Genomic DNA, 17,464 nt, shown 5'->3' with positions numbered 1-17,464 from the left:
GTCCTATGGGAAGAGACAGAACTCAAGAGAAGTAGAAGAACAGATTCTTACTGGAGTAATTACATATGACTAGAAGAAGTGTAGTAATATTTTTTTATTCTAATGCTGTCAAAAGCTAGGAGAAAACCTGGGATACCTAAGTAAAAGAAAAGTATTTTAATTTTATTTATTGCAATATTTGACAAAATTTTACTTATAAGTTGTTTTGGGGTTTTTTGTGTATTATCACTGTTGATTCAGTTTACTCTCACAGTCCCTCAAAGTGATCACTACTGATTTTGCTGATGTCTCCGATTTTGCTTTTCCATGAACTATCAGATACCAGGGGGCAATGTAAAATCCAAAAGAGAAAAATAAGTGCTATGTAAGTACAAGACAATCTGTTAATCTCCTTAAATGGAGTATTTCAATATTATGAAAAAGTTAACATCTTTAACAACACTCAAACGTTACTTCAAATAAAAGGGGAGAGGGGAGGAAAACAACCTTTACATATCAGGTACATACCAGCCCATAAAGCATTTCATAAAGAACTGCACCAAGGCACCACCAGTCTACTGTGTTGTCATAGGGCTGCTTTTTAATGACTTCTGGTGCAAGATACTGAAATGAATAAAAAAAAAGTTCTTTAGAGAATTAGACTAGCATGGATAAAACCTACAGTTTAGTCACTTCACAGTAAACACTTTCAAGAAAAGTTGCTTCCTAACAATCAAATGTTTCAGCTAAATACTACACCTCACAGTAAACACTTTCAAGAAAAGTTGCTTCCTAACAATCAAATGTTTCAGCTAAATACTACACCTCACTCATCTTTCACTGTATTCAAAGGTCTTTCCTGTAATTTAAAATATGTTTATCAAGTTACCAAAGTTTCTGTTACCAATCTTCTGTTTGGTGAATCCCTCATACGTGTTCAAGCCTTCTACATTCTGAGTTTTCCAGTGCAGTTTTCCCAGTAAAAAAACAGAGTCCAATAACTCAGTCAGGAAGTTCAAAGTTTTTTGCATATGCAACAATTTGATTGAGGCACAGATTAATTCCCTATAAACTTACTAAGAATCAATGGCAGGATATGGTAAGTAGATTCATACTGACAAATCTGTAGCAGCTGTTAGACAAGCTAATGGTTTTGTGTCTACCCAGCAGTTAGGAGACATGGAAGAAAACAGTATTTCAAAAAGGGTGGAAAAACAGAGAAAGGAAGAGATGAGTTAAGGCCATGTGGGTAGCAAGCAGCAGACACTGCATATTAGTAAGAAGAACAATTAATAGATGCATAGAGAGCTTGTCTTTGGGCTGGTTTCATCTTGTTCAAAGAATGCAAACCTCCCAGCAGTACAAAACACAGTATCTGACCTTCCAGCTACATGAATATTAATAGTGATCAACAGTCATTAATTGCTGATAAAAAACCCATGAAAGCTGTCAACATACTTCTGGGGTCCCACAGAACGTTGCAGTGGTATCAGAAGTTGCAATCCCTTCTTTACAAAGTCCAAAGTCTGTCAAGACAACATGACCCTGTTTAAGAAAGAGTGATAAGTTAAAAAGAGAACATGCTCAACATGTGAGTACACAGAAGTGTCAATTTTGTGAGAGAACACAGAAAACAGAAATAATCTTGCATACTTACTAGTGAATCTAGGAGAATGTTTTCTGGTTTTAAATCCCTATTAAAAAAGAAAAGGTAGTAAACCAAAACAGCAGTCACAAGTGCTTCAGAGGCAAGGGGTTTTATTACTCTTTAGCTGAAAGCTTGAAGTTTTTATGAAAGTGTTATGTTCAGGTTTCCTGTAAGATGATTTTAATTTGGTAATTTGTCCTATTTCGAATTTCAGCAGGACAAGGGTACTTTTCAGAAACTTACCTGTAGACTATATTTATGGAGTGTAAGTAGCCCAGTGCACTGGCTATTTCAGCAGCATAAAATCTGGCTCTGTGCTCAGGAAAGGAACGTTCTCTTTGTAAGTGAAAGAACAGCTGTAAATATGCAAATAGGAAATAAGAACATTACACAGACAAAACAAGTCAGGTTAATAACATGTAATTTTACAGAGAAGAGTAATTTATTTTGCTGTCCACTTTTTTTTTTTTTTTAAGCACAATGAAATAGAATTGGTTTTTTTGCATGACATAGTCATTACTTTACTCTCTTCCCTGCTTCTCTTTTGTGGCTCAGATGGATAGGTAACTCAAACACATTCCCTTAAAACCAGGACTAGGCAAAAGGAGCTAGAGTAAATCACTAAGCTGTGAATAGAAGTTGGTAAGACTAAATCATGCAAGATTGCCTCCAAGGAGAATATATAACCTGGTGTCAAGTAAGTCATCTTTCATTTCTGAAAATGTGTGTATTCAAAGATCTGCATAATTATTTATAGAACTGTATTCTGAAATAACCTAGATGTAGATCATTGTGTGAGATGTATATTCCAAGCTCTCCACTACAGAGAATTGTCTAGCTGCAAATAATTTGAGAAGATACAGAAGTCTAGACAAATATGAAATCATAAACATACAGATTCAACTATAATACAAACTTCACTAGTAAAGACTTAAAGAAAAATGAAGTTTTCTGGTTTCTGCCTACAAAGTTCAGGAAAAATAAAAAGCCACCCCAGCCACCCTAGCTTTCCATTCAAATTTGAAAGATGCTTTGAACTCTATTTTAGTTTGCCTGAAACAATACAAAACTAAGTTCTGACCACAATTCAGGGCAAACCATAATACAGTCTAATTAAGGTATATTAGACAAGAGAAATGCCCATCTTGTTCCAACTCTGACACAATATAATAAATTCAGCTGTCAGTTTCCTTTCTTCCCTTTTTGAAATATCAGCATCTCAGTTAATGCACATGCAAGAGGAAGCCAGTGTTCCATGGTGAAAAATGTAAACATAAGATTAATTTATAATTAAAGTAATTTTATGTAACTGTAAAATACAGTATTTGTATCTGAGAAGCATGAATAAATTTGGATTGAAGTTGTCAATAAAACAGGAACAGGGTTCAAATAGCTACAGAAGTCTGTAGCAACAGCAGATTACAATAGAATTTTCAAAATTGGGAGAATGTGGATCACAGCCCATTGTAAAGAATCACTTCACTCCTCCCACCTAGAATTAGCAGAATAGACAGACTACAATGCAAACAAAACCACCATATACCTCTCCTCCATTAACAAAATCCAGGACAAAGTAAAGCTTTTCTGTTGTTTGGAATGAGTAATGTAGTCCAACCAAAAATGGATGTTTCACATTTTTCAAAAGCACATTACGTTCAGCCATAATATGTTTTTGCTGCAAGAAGTAAGAGATCAATAAGTAAACAGGAATGATTTTGTAATTAAGGGAAAAAACAAGGGAGGTGGGTGGAAAAAAGACTATTTCTCTTAACCTCTTTCCTATTGAGAACAATTTTTTTCTGTAACACTTTGACAGCGTAGTATTTCCCATCCAGTTTTCGTTTTGCAAGAAGAACCTGTGAAATTCAAAAGAAAAGGAAGAAATTTGATTGTTGCAGTTCACATACTATGGGTAATATTTTGTCATTTTGGCCTAACTGGAAGGGGTTCATGCTATTTTTTTCACAATACAGTTTCTTTGCTTTTAATACAGTCAGTCAGCAATGTAGTTGCCAATAGAGTAAGCTTACAGTTCAGTAAAAACTGATCACAACCGTGGTATCATGAAAGATTTAATTGTAACATTTGTTTTCCATGACCTGCTAAATCTCTATCAAAATTAATTTCAGCTTTTTGGGGATAAATTGCAAAGATAATGGAATGAAAAACCACAACACAAAAAATAATTTGGAAATGAAGATTTCAAAAGGGATTTTTCTTGGCATCTTTGTAAAATATCAATACTTAAGTCACTTTTCAATGTGCTGTTGCTCACACTGCTCCACAGAATCAGAGGTTTCACAAAATAGTCCCTGACAACAAGAGGAAAAGCACAATTTGTACTCCAGCTGCTGCATAAGCAGAGGAGTACCTCCCTTCCTCCCTGGGGGAAACAGAGGATCCCAACTACCCCTAATGAGAAAGGGAAAATCTCCCTTTTTTGAGTCCCAACAAGTGGCTGAGGCAGCAGGGAAAAAATGGCAGGGCCACAAATCATCAGCAATGAGGACCCTACAGAACAGTTTATGGGCCACCCTAGAGCAACACCACTTCTGGAACCTCTGGCCAAGTCACTGTGCATGAGAAACCAGAGAGCATCCTTGCACCACCATAAGACACAGGAATAAAAGCTCACCTTGCCAAAGCTGCCTTTCCCAATAACTTTCAGGAAATCAAAGTCTGTTGGTTTAGCACTGAAAGATATTTAGGAAGGAGACAGGTCATCTGGGTAGAAATGACAATCCTTATAGCTGTACAGCAGTGTAGTGCAGCACCCTCCTTTTCTTTGTTCCACCCAGCACTGCTTCTGCAGACCTGTCCTCAGACACAACTCTTCATTTTGCAATTCTATTTTCCTCTAGGGAAAGTGTTCAAGTTGCATCCTCTGAGTTTATTTTATTTACTAAGTTTAACCTTTTGATGTAAATGAAAGGTAAGACCATTCTTTCATTCTCCATGGTCTAGTTTTTCATAATTTTTAAGTCTCAATTTCCCCATGATGTCTCCTGGAGCTTATTTCCAGTGGTCCAAATGGATTCTAAAGCTTACATGAGGAAAGGAAGGACCAAGTTTGTTATCTGTTCCCTCTTATTTGTTCCTTTCTTCTCTCCACCAAATCCTCCCTTGTTTTAAATTTCAGTAAGAGGAGGGAGGTCCTAACACCTGCCTCTTGGTGTTTGCATGAATTCGCTCTCAGTTTTTCCATTTCCCACATCACCACTCCTTTCAGTTTTTCCCAGGATTCCCTTACTCTTTCCTGAATACAATTCTGTCAGCAAAACAATTATCTGTGTTTTCAAATTGCAAAACAAGTTACATCACCATACACCTCGCTTATTTATTGCCCCCGAAGGGAAGGACTCTTGTATTTCATTTCTTACTGCAATCTATTAACCACTTCCTCCTGCTAGCCCAGAACAAATCTGTGAGGAAAGCAAAACCAAAATAACAGTCATCTCCCAGAGGAGAAAAGCAGATTCACACAGAACTGAGAACAGAAACTCTGCAGAAAACACCAAACAGAGACACAAGTTACCAGTGCAGTAACTGGGTCATAGCACCAACGAGGCAAGCTGCTCCTTTGGCATGCAATAAACCAAACTTGTTTTCAGAAGCTGTGGGGCCACTCCCCAGGTCAGTCTAACTTTACAGGTTTTCAAATTAATTTTAATCCCATTTAATTAAGTTTTAAATTTACATTAAATTGAATTACATTAAATTCAATTTAATTGAAACCTACTGAGGATTTCCAGATGGTCCCAGGTTGATATTCTGTGAGGTAGAATTTAACTGTTGGGAGAAACAAAGAGGTATACTTGTAATACTTTTTCTTTTCTCTTATCTTTCAACCAATCCTAGTTTCAAAATGCTCTACTGATCTGCTCAATCCATACTTTACACTTGTTACATTAAAATTTTAAAGAGATCTAACATCTAGATTGGGAACTGAAATACCTGGCCATCATCACCTTGTCACAAATTCTTTCTACACACATCCTGTTCCAAGATGAAGGTAATAAAATATCTGTGTTCATTCAGAGAGGAAAAGATCAGAAATAAATATTGAAGGGTATTTCAATAAACAGCTTGTTCCTCATTCAGAACTTAACCCTTTCTGTACTTGCTTCATTAACATATTTCCTACCTTTTAATCCAAATTCTTCAAGATCTTACTAATACAATAATTTTAAACCCACACTGTTTACTTAAGAGTAATTAATGAAAGACACAGTGCTTTTAAAAACATGGAAGTGAACATTCTTTCAACCCCAACAAAAACATTACCAACCTTTTCTATCCTGACATTAAAGGTTAAATAACTCAATTCCTGGAATTCCATGAATCCTACTGGTACACACCCAGGCAGAATTTGTAAATTACAGGGAGCAGAGGAAGCCACTGTCATTTAGGTGGTTTTCTCCATTTTGTTTTTGATTTAGAAAAGTGGTATTTTTACTCTCATTGTGATTCTGGAATTCATCAGAGAAGAATAAACTGCACACAAATACAAGTTACCTGGGGACAGGCTGCCAGGCAGCACAAAGCAGTACTTCAGAAGTGGAAAATGGTCTGACAGCAGCACTGGATGCCACTACTGACTGAAATGAGCCAGTGGTGCTGGAGGGTTTTGAAAGAGCTACTGTAAAAAAGACTTTTTATTTTTAAGGCTTTTTTTTTGTTTCTTGTTGTTTGGCTTCATCATTTACAGTAAACATAAGGTGAATTTTCCACCAAAAATATGGGGTCCAGGCCATTATGCAGTGGCTCTCTTTTTGGAATTTGTTGTAGGCCAACACATCATTAATTTTCCAGAGATGGTTTATATCATTCCACATTACTTAAAATACCTTTCACAGGAGGAGGAAACTGGTATCTTAAACTAGTGACTTTAAAATGAAACTTTCAGAACACACTAAATCTCCCATGGATCACAAACAAACTGAAACAAATCTTAAATCTTTAACAGGGGCTGAATAAGAAAAGAAGTGCTAATATCACATCTTTATGCCAAGTAGTAAGTAATAGAGAGGACAAGCTTAATATGGCACTTCTGCCTTCCTAGAAATACTCCTTTTTTCAAACAGCACTGTTTCTGGAGGCTGCAAACTAATTTTCAGAGAATATATCCAGCTATATAGTGGCTTTCTTGACAAAAGAAACAAAAAAGACCTCACACAGTGTTATATATGAAATGAAATGAAATTAAATCCATCCTTCCTCCTAAGTGAATTTTAGAAAGATTGCATTTTTTCCCCCTAAGAGAATTCTATTTCTCCCCATCTTTAAAAAAGAAGAACACACAAGCAAACAAAAAGACAATTAAACATTCAATCTCCCCTTCTCCTTGCCAGATGTTCTTAGCAAGAGCTTTTGAACAGACTGCAAAAACTCTGGCAGCTAAGCTATGACTAAAGCAGTGTTTCTTTAACCCATATAGTAAGGGGGGAAAGCAAGACAAAGCCAGCAATCACTTTTACTCCTCTCTGCAGTTCACACCTGACAGAAAAATAGCTTACAGCCCACAGTGGAACTGAGTTGTTTAAAAGAACAGGGAGGGGATTTATTGCAAAGTGTACCAGCAGTTTTCAGTAAATAATATAGCTAAGAAGATTGCCCTCAAGTAGCTAAAATTTAGAAGACTGTTCTACTTCTGTTTTATTACCTTCCGACTGCTCCTTTCATCTTCATCCTCAGATGGATCTGACTGGTGTTTTGGGTTATCCATCTGAAGAAATGCTCTGACATCTGGGCTAGAAACACAGTTAACTTCATTAGCACATCAATAATCTGCATGATTTTCAGCCATAAACACAGAGCATAGGACTGAACAGCAGCATACAGAGGAGTTACTCATCATTAAGTTTTATATTTAAGTTCTGGTAATTAAGAACTGTGTACAAGCAATACTTTGTTTTACAGCAACATAATTCAACTGCCAAGTGTGTTATACAGCACAAACCTTTTCACTTGCAAAAACCTGACATGTTAAAGTATATGTATATAAAGACTTCAGAAGGAAACCCTGCAGAACTGCATTTAAAGATAATTATCAGAAGAAAGCATGAGTTCTAACTGGCTAGCAGACACCAAGAAACCAACTTTCTTCCCAAAAACCAAAGAGTTTAAATTTTTGCTTTCTAAAATGAACTGAATTGTCCAATACAACAGGGAATGAAATACTTCGTCTGTATCCCAAGGGAAGACATGTGTTCCAAGAGATACATAGCAGTAACGTTCCTCTCCCCATTCACTTTAAAGCAGAAGATGGTGATCCTGTATTCAGAATTCCTTCTGGCTGGACACTGTCAAAACAGTGTTCAGAAATCCTTTCAATCAGCTGCAGGACACAACTGCTTCAGGAATTAGTGACAGACCTCCCACAGTACCTAAAGAGATGCATTTTATCTTCAGCAGCATTTTCAAGCTCTGTCTTGGTGGGGCTGGGGACAGGGACTAAGAGAAAGGTGGGGAGTAAGAGAATTCCAAAAATTTCTTCTTCCAGAAAGAAAGGCTTGTCCAACAGATCAAAAGAATGAACTTACTGAACCATAGCACAGTGCAAGAATATTGAAATACAACTGAGGAAAAATTAATTCCTAAAAAGATGGGTATTGTGTATATCCTGTATAAATCACTTCAAGAGATCATTTGAATCTTTCAAGTTCCTTCAGTTCACTAAAAGGCAACCTTCTTATCAAGGAATAAATCTTTCCTGCATTTCAGAGACAAAGTTGTTTGAGAAGGACTCAGGGCAGTCACTGATAGGAAACTCCAGATGGGCCATTCAGTACAATAAAGGCACTAGCTTACTATGGAGCTGCTCTTTTAATCTGTCCCTAGAATATATAAAATAGGGTAATTTTAAGTAAGAAACAAATGTGCTCCCTATTTTCAATCCATTCACCCTCCATCTGATCAGTGAGGATCAGAAGTAAGAGATGAGCAGTTTCTGACACTTCTCCAGCTCCTGTGATTTCCTGTCAGCACTACTGAACCTACCTCATATCCTAGGCTATCTGAGCCTCCCAGTTTTCATCACCTACATTCTGTGTTCCTAAGTCCTATTTGAAATATGTTTCAGTTACCTTCAGCCTTTCATGTTTAAAGCACAGCAACAAGACTGTTCACATAATTTCCCATCATTATTTCAGTTTAATACTTCCCATTTTATATGAGCTCCAAATTCTGATCTATTTCAGCATCTCTCTTGTATCCTGAGGCCAGGAAGACAAAAATCACAGTGACAAAAAAAGACAAAAAAACACTGTAGTAATATTGGTGCAACAATGACACAACAATTTAAATTTCAGAACATTTGGATATCATAAAATCAAGAATAAAAAGTTATGGTTAATGCTTTTCACAAGAGAGAAAAACAGAAACAGACCTTTATTACCTTTCGGTATTAATTATTCTGGACAACTGGCTGATTAAATAGACCATGTTGTCATACATCCAAATAGTTACTATAGTAACTTTGTTCATGACTGAATTCACAGCAGGAAAAACATAAAAATATCAATTCACAGGAAAAGGCTGCTGTACAGTTGCAGGGTATCCCACAACTCCACAACAGCCAGAATTGTAACTGATGTTACAGTGTTCACGTTTGCAATTCAAAAAGCACTGCAAAGAACTACTGATTAAAAATTTTAAAAAATTATGTACCATTTTCTTAGGCAAGACTGCAGCATGTTATGCAAAATGCTATACAGATTGATATGACTTTTATGCTATTAACTCACACAGATTAACTCAATGTATTAAGAATACATGGAAACTATTCCTAAAATAACCTCACCTATGAAATCAAAAGGGTTGAGAAAACCACTTCAAAAGGGATACTCAGTATACATTGTACATATACTACCAGCAAAAGTTGGTTTTGTCTGGATTTTTATGATTGACTGAATAAATTTATTTTGTGGATTATCTCTGAAACACACAAAAGAATGTCAAGCTCTGCTTAATACTGTTGCTTATGTAATAGTCATTCTGCATTAGTTTTCCTGCAAAAACAATATAATACCACACAAAAATTTTGGATGCACGCAGAAATATGAACAAACCCAAAAGGTCACACAAATTTTGAAGCAAATCGGTAAAATTAATAGCCACTGACCAGAAACTTAACATTTAAGACACACTGTATTTAAGTAACAGTGTCCAACTCCTCCCTCTTCTTACCAAATTTTCTTAAAAAGTAAACCACTTTTACCTTTCTTTCAGAAAGCAAGGTTCAAAAAGCCCTAATACAATAAAGCACAGTAACACTTTAAAAGACGACAGTAACATAGTGCAAAGTTTGCTTTCCCCAGCATGGACTGCAAGATTCTACAATTCAGGGGTTTCACATTTACTTTTATATTCATCAGATTTTGAAATCAGAGAAAAACTGTGACTGATTTTCTTCTAAGGAACACATTCAGACCCTGCTTCTCACTTAAAGAACCGATAACTCATTTCCCCACAGGTTGCAGAGTATTGTCATCCTTGAGTTCTCCAAGTGTTATGCAAATGTTCTCATTCTCATTAAAGAGCTACTTTGGACTATTTAAAAATAACTGCATTATATCTTTAATGCATCCTCTATTATACAGTTTTTCAAACAGGTTTTCTTTGGACATGTTCTGATAGACAGCAATTAAATGCATTAATACTTCAGTGAAGGCCTACATTTGAGGGGGTGAGCAGCCCACTTGCAGGAGCTGTGCAGTGTTTTAGGGAGGCTCCCAGTGCTCACTAGGAACAAACTCCCAGCTCCTATTAAGGACAGCAGTCAGCGAGGGGGACACATTGTCAGGCCTCTATCCTTTCTGCCCTTTCTATCCCCACCTTTTCTTGGAACATCTGCATTCCACCTGTGAGAGCAAGCTGTCTATCACAGTAAATTTGAGGCAATGCAGCTTGAAGCCCATCTTAATTCCCAATCTGGACTAAGCCAGTGATCTCACCCTGTATTCTACCTGGCAGTGACTGCAGGAAAAACTGTCACAGGGTCTGTCTCTAAGCACTCCAATTCACCTTAGGCTTTTCTTGCATTTTTTATTGAGCAAAAAGGTCTGGCTTTGATACAATATTCAAGAAATGTGTCAGACCCAAGGAAAAAAAAATCCACTGATGCAAAATAAGAACACAGTGCTGCATGTTTCAAAGAATAATGTAAATATGACCATCTTGGACACACTGAATCTGACATTTTTGCTTTTCACTTCAGATGTTCAGGTGCCTTCCCATCCTTAGAAATGAGAACATACTGAATCATCCTTAAGCTTTTAGTGAAACAATTCTCCTAAGCAGGACTTAAAATATATGACATGCTGACATTAGTTTTAATGCTTAAAAGATGCCATGGAAGGTGAATTTCCTAATGGTTCTGTGAGGATACACAACCCACTAAGTCTTCTTTGCACATCACTAACTTTACATAAGTTTTTTGACCTAGTTTCAAATTTAATTAGCACATTAAAGCAAAACTAAGAAAGCAAGGATGGACTAACTGTGAAGACTCAGTCACCACAAATCGCTTGAGTAGCTTCCATCAGATTTTATTAAAAATTCCAAGAACCAAGATCAAAGATTTGGTATTTCTTCTATAACAACATTCACTGGCACAACAGAAAAGGTGACAGATTACATAATTATAAATATGATTTGTTGCAATGCAACACTGCAAAAAGTAAAAAGTCACTTCAGAAAAACAATCACCTTGCAGTGATTAAAAGAGAAACAACACAGAAATTACTACAAAATTAAATGCTTTTGCACTGAACTGTGGATTAAAAGCGGTGTACAGCTTTTTCTCCTGCTTAATGCAGTATTTCTTTAAGGGTGGGGTAGAGGAGAATAGTAAAAGACAAACTTTGGTCTCTATTTACTGTTTTTATTGTAGAACTCTGTTTAATAAGCTTATTATTGAACACATTCATCAGCACCAAACACTATCAGGCCTATTTCTTAACCCTAGTTAAAGTTAGTTTAATGGATCAGGCAAGTTAAGTGCCATATTAAAGAATATTGGTTCTTCTACAGTCACATTCAAGCATCAAACAATTTTAAAAGCTCACAAAAATTTAGGAAGGCAGGTGGATTTGAGGTTTGATGACTTTTTCTTTTTTTAAGCACACCATTTTATTCTGTCCATGACAAAAACAAAAGTACCATTTTACCTCTGGAGAAAAAATATTGTATGTTTTGAAACAAAAATATTTGGTAGTTGGATATACTGAGAGCCAGAGGAGGAGACTGGCCTAAATAAACCAGTATCCTTTCCCAATGAAAAAAAACAGATTGATTTTCAGTAATTTGTTATATTAAAGTGCTTTTTATTATTTCCCAAAGAATAGTACCATGAACAAAAACCTCATAGTGTTTGCTCTGGTGGAAAGGTATCCTTCCATAAAGACTTTGTTACTAATTATTTTTTCACTAATCAAAGGAAGTATATTTAAAGTGCTCCTATTTTTATTTTTCTAGAAAGGAAAGAAAGTGCATATTTCAGGTTGACAGGACATTAAATAGTTCATTTGTTGTGAAAAAAGAAAATCTGACTGCATGCTGCAAACTGCAGTGACATTCTGTTAGAGTTACTTTTTTCCTGTGGGAAATAGGCAATTTCACAGGCTGTACAAATAGGCTAATTAAACAAAGCGTATTTATTAAAGACATTTCCTCAACACTAAAGCTAAGCATAGAGCTTTACCATTTTACCAGTTCAGGAAATCTAGAAAGCTGCATGGACTTAGCTGAAACTGATTACAGCTTTGGACTGAAAGAACGTGCCTGTTTGCCCTGCAGTGAGTTCATGCACAAAGTGCTGCTCTCCAGATTTAACTGGAGCTGACTCTGTCCTAGCACCACCTTCCATTCACCACTGGTAGTGGTGAACACACCTGCAGTTCCTCTGCTGGGAAGAGTTTAGGTACAAGCTTATCCTGCTGGGAAGAGTTTAGGCACAAGTTTATCCATCATTTCCTTTAGGCAGCTCAGCTTGGCTGTCCCAAACCACCTCAGGAAGCCAATTAAGGCACTTGGTTACCGTGCTTTAAACATGAACTGCCCTTAACAAGAAAAGGACGCAGGCAGTGACTGACTGCCAGCAACACAGCAGCAGGTGACAGCAGGGCTCTCAAACAGTACAGCCACTAGCAAAACAAACACCTGCCCAGCACAGCAGCAGTGTACAGTGGAATCTCCACCCCTGGAATTAAGATCAGTTAATCGCCGGCAAATTGATCTGTAGGTTGCTTTTCAGAAAACAAAAACACTTTCCTACTCCTCAGTCTGTAGATTTTTCCTGAATGGATGGCCATATATAGTGTTTTTTTTATACTGAAGAGCTCTGAACAGGTAAAATACATTTTCTGGTTAAATACTAATTTGCAATTTTGTATTTAACGTATCTTTTCATCTCATGTCTTTTCAATAGCCCTTATAAAACAGAAATGAAACTACTTACTGGTTGCATAGCTCTGGCTGTCTAACTAAATTTTGAATGAATTCATTCAGTCCTGCTCTTCTCTGCTTAATAAAATCTGAAAAAAACAGATTTATTAGAATCATCAGTCAGCTTATTAGAATCATCAGTCAGCTTATTTTCTTACTCAGGTTTTTTAGGATTTAAAACAGCAGTTAAAAGGAGACTGGCCCATGACTAATTTAGAACAGGATTGGTTCTACATGTGAAAACTGCAAGCTTTAAACATTCAACTGAGCTGAGAGAATAAATTTCAGCGTCTCTGTAACGCAACTTAAAAATGTTGAAAGCCAGGTGGATTAGAAGTGCCACCCTAGAACAATGTGTAACTGCAGTGAAGGCTGCACGGGTGAGCCCTACAGCACCTGATTCCACAGAAACAAAAACCCCAAGAAGCCACAGGCAAAACCTGCCATCAGTTACACAAGTCAAGTTTTTACATGAACAGTCCCACCAAGCAGCATATTTCCATAATATATGTATGGCAGGGGGAAAATTGCACAATTCATCCTGCCAGCAGGCACTCAGATAAAGCCATCGAAGATAACAAAATAAAATACTTTCCTTTAGATTTTGGACATCATCTCCAACATTAAAAAAAGATAATCCTCAGAATCCCTTCCCTTGTCTAAAGCTTAAGACATGTAACTATTCTGTAGTAACATGGAAAGACACATAAAGGATTTGGAATAGAAATTGAGTTCTAACATAAAATAAAGCGTAAAATGGAATAATCCTATCCTTCATTCACTCATATCAACAAAAATTTGTATGGAAAAAAGAATATTTCACTCCAGCACTAACTTTTAAGGCATTTCAATGACTGTTATATCCAGATTACTGACAATTATTAAAATTTTAAGTTTTAATTAACAGCTGTACTTAAAATTTTAAGAAAAATGTCCATATTTTTCAGGGATATAATCCCTGAACCCTTCCTAGGGTATTTAATTACTGACAAATTACTGACATCTAACAGAAAAATAAATTTGCATACAGATATTATGGGAGTGAAAAACATCAGCAGTTTCAGTGTGGCAGATGTACAGTGTCATCAGTCACTCTAAGCCTACAGGGCTATCCATGCTGGTGAAGATAAAACACCTGTAACATCTGAAATTTTCAGGTTCTATATTCTGATTAGTTTCTGTTCCATTTTTTTCAAGTTAAAACAAGATTAATTTTAAAATAACCTAAGTGCCAATAAAATTGAAGCATTTAAATGACAATTTAAATGACAGTATTTTTGGTAGTTTTGGGTAAAAGGATGTAAAGGTCTCACTCTGCTGTATTTCAATGCAATAGTACAATGCTGCATACCCATGGATGGATTACAGAAGTAAAATACCTTTTCAATATTTGTAAAATATGTAGCTTGTTTCAGGAGCCAGCAGAAACATTACATCAAAGCTTCAATAAATCAGTGTTAAGAAAAAGAATTATTTACATAAGCATCATGGCTCCATCTCCACCCTGCCTCCCAGCAAGAAACATCTTGAGAACTATTTGGTTTCTCATGCTTCAAGGATTTCAGCGTAGTTCACGGAAATTTGAAACAAGTTTGAGGACTTTGTTTTACATATATAATTTTAATAAAGTTTTAGTTGAGGTTTTTTCCCCCTTTAAAACTTCAGTTTCCTAAATTTGGCTCCAAGAAATCCACCTGCATATTTGCCTGTACAGCAAACCAGACTGCATGGCATTCTCTGGTCTTCAGCCACCTCTGAGAATCCCAAGGTCAGAGAAAAGGAACCAGAACTAAACAAAAAGTCCCTGTAGACAAAATACATGTAGAACTTTTGGCAATCGTTTACATCTTTATCAGAAGAGAACATCAGAGCTTGGATACTTGTATTTGATTATTCTAATAAAAAATAAAACAGTACTTCACATGAGGATCCAGATGATTAACTGCAACTGCCAAAAAACTAGGTTTGTTTGTCAGAACTTTAAAAAACCCAAACATACACATCCTAAGAGTTCAACAGCTTTGGATCAATTTGTTCCTCAGCAAAGGAGAAAATGAACAGTTGAAACAGGTGCAGGAGGAGATGAAACTACAGTCCGACCACATCAGCAAGCCAGGGGAGGGCAGGAGGGGTCCAAAGGGAAAAACCTGAAGTGAAAATGGCTTGAATGAATTGTACAAACACACAGAGCAATGGCCTGGCCTTCCTATTTGCCTTCTTATTAATTCATCCATGGTGCCACCCAGGTTACTTCAAGGGAATTTTCAAGTGACTTTCATTTGTATTTCACTGTGTACAGAGCAAGCTAAATGGCCACCTATCACTGGTATGTCACACACATCACGTTCATATCAGACAAGCTTCCTGTTGTTGTTCCACTTATAGAAGAAGTTCGTTTTCACCTGAACTGTATATGGAAGCACATTTAGATACAGAGAGGTCAAAAGTCCTCAAAGATAAATCCTTGAGTTATTTCATTTTCCAGGGAAAATGAACATGTGAGGCATGTAACACAAAGAAAGTTCAAAATGGACTACACATAATGCTAAGGAAGAGTTTGAGGTTTGGCTTTTGCTTTTATAGGAGAGAGGTCCCATGTGACAGTTCAGAATGAGAATCCTGAATATGGGAGGGCTGGGAGGAGCTATAGCCTTCACTGCAAGAGAGGCACTGGGCGACCAAGCAATGCCTCGTTCACAATCACAAGGTAAAACACCTACCCACGCTAGTTCCTGCTCTTGACTGAAGCATGACTAAACTTTGCTTTAGTCACTGTTTTGAGGGCCGCTGCAAAACTCATCTAAGACAGCTTCTTGTAGGCTGGAATAGATCAATTTTCATATAAAGAAACTGACAAAATGAATAACAAGATGATGACATACCAGGATCAAAATTATCTCCAAATATTCTTTTAGCTGGAATCTTCAGGTTCATGGTGGGAAATTGCTTCTTTAGCTGAAAACAAAACACATAAAATTGGATTGTGCTTAGACATTAAAGTACCTAGAAATAATTGCACTTTGTTTGTTTTCTGATGAACAGGTTGAACACCTGATTATTAGTAATTCTGCTCCGCTGTGCCATTTCCTCTGCTCATACACAAGGGGAAAAAAACATACCCAGAACAATCTGTACTCAGTTTGTTTGCAATAGGCATATCCTTTTAAATTCAAAGGCTATCTCATCTTCATTTTACAGACTACTAGAGCAATAGTGCAAAATTATTTGCCCCAGGTTATAAAACCAAATTTCAATGTTCTTTTTGTTTTTCTTCCTTCCTCCATCAATTCTTTACCTCTTTTGGGTTTGTTTTTCTTTTATTTGCTTGCCTGCACAGAGCTCTATGCATGAGGTTTATGATGGGATACAGGGGATACAGGCATCTGGGTTTTGTCCAAATTACATTCTTTAAGCTTTAGAAATCACAGGTGGTCTACCCCTACATCAAAATTACAAGTAGATGAACAGTCTATTTTAGGATCCTGCACTTGATAATTCAATTATTATTTCACTTGATAAACTGACCAGAAGATCGTACACAACAACAGTGAATTGCATATTAAGAAAACCCCAAACCTGGCACTAATCAAGCCTCAACTACATTTACTTCAAGTGCTCCAGAAGAACAATTTTACTCTCATCCTTTTTAAGAGAGTAGTTTTCTAATACAGTAGCTGGCAATTCTTCCCTTAGCAACACCAGTATTTCTTTCAGTTAGCAGCACGAGATCTTTTTGGTGTATATATTGTACAAATTTCTGAACAAAAACTGGAGTAAATGTCCTCCTAGTTATGCTTCCCCAGGACCTCACCTCTGCCCATTTTAGAGAGACCAGGGCTGAACAAACTTCAGCAGAGCAAGGCCAATTCTAATGGCAAGAGAACACGGCAACAGGATCACCAACATTCCCTAGGAAAGGAGGATTTTCTGTTTTCACATCCCTTACAGGTTTATCGCTGCAAGATGCAGGCAAAGCATAGCATGGGGAATCCGGGGGCATTTCAGCTCAAACATTTCCAAGCTCACAGCCTGTGTTTGAAGACCACTGCCACATGCAAATCCATGCACAGGGAGGCAGGAGAGAGAAGGCCTGACTATCTCCCAGAGAGACAGTGGAAAGGAAGGCACAAATAAGCAGCTGGTAATACTTTAGTATGGGAATCAGAGGGGAATTATTTCCTCTTTTGTTAAAGCAAAAATTGTGGTCTCTAAACACAAAAAACTGCAGGAAAGTATGGGCGCAGTACACATAACTCATACTCACATCTGAACAAGTATTTATCCCACTTGCCCACTACACAAAAACCCTCTTCTAGCAACAAACACAAGAAATCCATACTTAGTTGCTGAAGGGGGCTATTTTTTTTTGGAACACAGACCACATTTTTTTGT

General features: G+C 36.8%; 1 protein-coding gene across 5 annotated transcripts in view; it reads right to left on the bottom strand.

Annotated features, from left to right (window-relative positions):
* SGK3 (serum/glucocorticoid regulated kinase family member 3) overlaps window positions 1-17,464 on the bottom strand; it is a 55,442-nt gene that overhangs the window by 3,701 nt on the left and 34,277 nt on the right. For 4 of the 5 annotated variants that reach the window (XM_058816755.1, XM_058816674.1, XM_058816837.1 and 1 more), the window contains exons 4-14: window positions 15,955-16,027; window positions 13,086-13,161; window positions 7,290-7,377; window positions 5,367-5,416; window positions 4,263-4,320; window positions 3,400-3,483; window positions 3,171-3,302; window positions 1,871-1,983; window positions 1,637-1,673; window positions 1,438-1,524; window positions 508-603 (exon numbers count right to left, since the gene is read on the bottom strand). In XM_058816755.1, the coding sequence (XP_058672738.1) occupies window positions 508-603; window positions 1,438-1,524; window positions 1,637-1,673; window positions 1,871-1,983; window positions 3,171-3,302; window positions 3,400-3,483; window positions 4,263-4,320; window positions 5,367-5,416; window positions 7,290-7,377; window positions 13,086-13,161; window positions 15,955-16,027 (894 nt within the window). The remainder of the gene's footprint in view (window positions 1-507; window positions 604-1,437; window positions 1,525-1,636; window positions 1,674-1,870; window positions 1,984-3,170; window positions 3,303-3,399; window positions 3,484-4,262; window positions 4,321-5,366; window positions 5,417-7,289; window positions 7,378-13,085; window positions 13,162-15,954; window positions 16,028-17,464) is intronic. The other variant, XM_058816976.1, reaches the window with a different exon arrangement.

Source organism: Ammospiza caudacuta, chromosome 1 (genome assembly GCF_027887145.1).
Source record: "Ammospiza caudacuta isolate bAmmCau1 chromosome 1, bAmmCau1.pri, whole genome shotgun sequence".
Taxonomy (NCBI): Eukaryota; Metazoa; Chordata; class Aves; order Passeriformes; family Passerellidae; genus Ammospiza; species Ammospiza caudacuta.
This window is presented reverse-complemented; position numbering and strand designations above follow the sequence as displayed.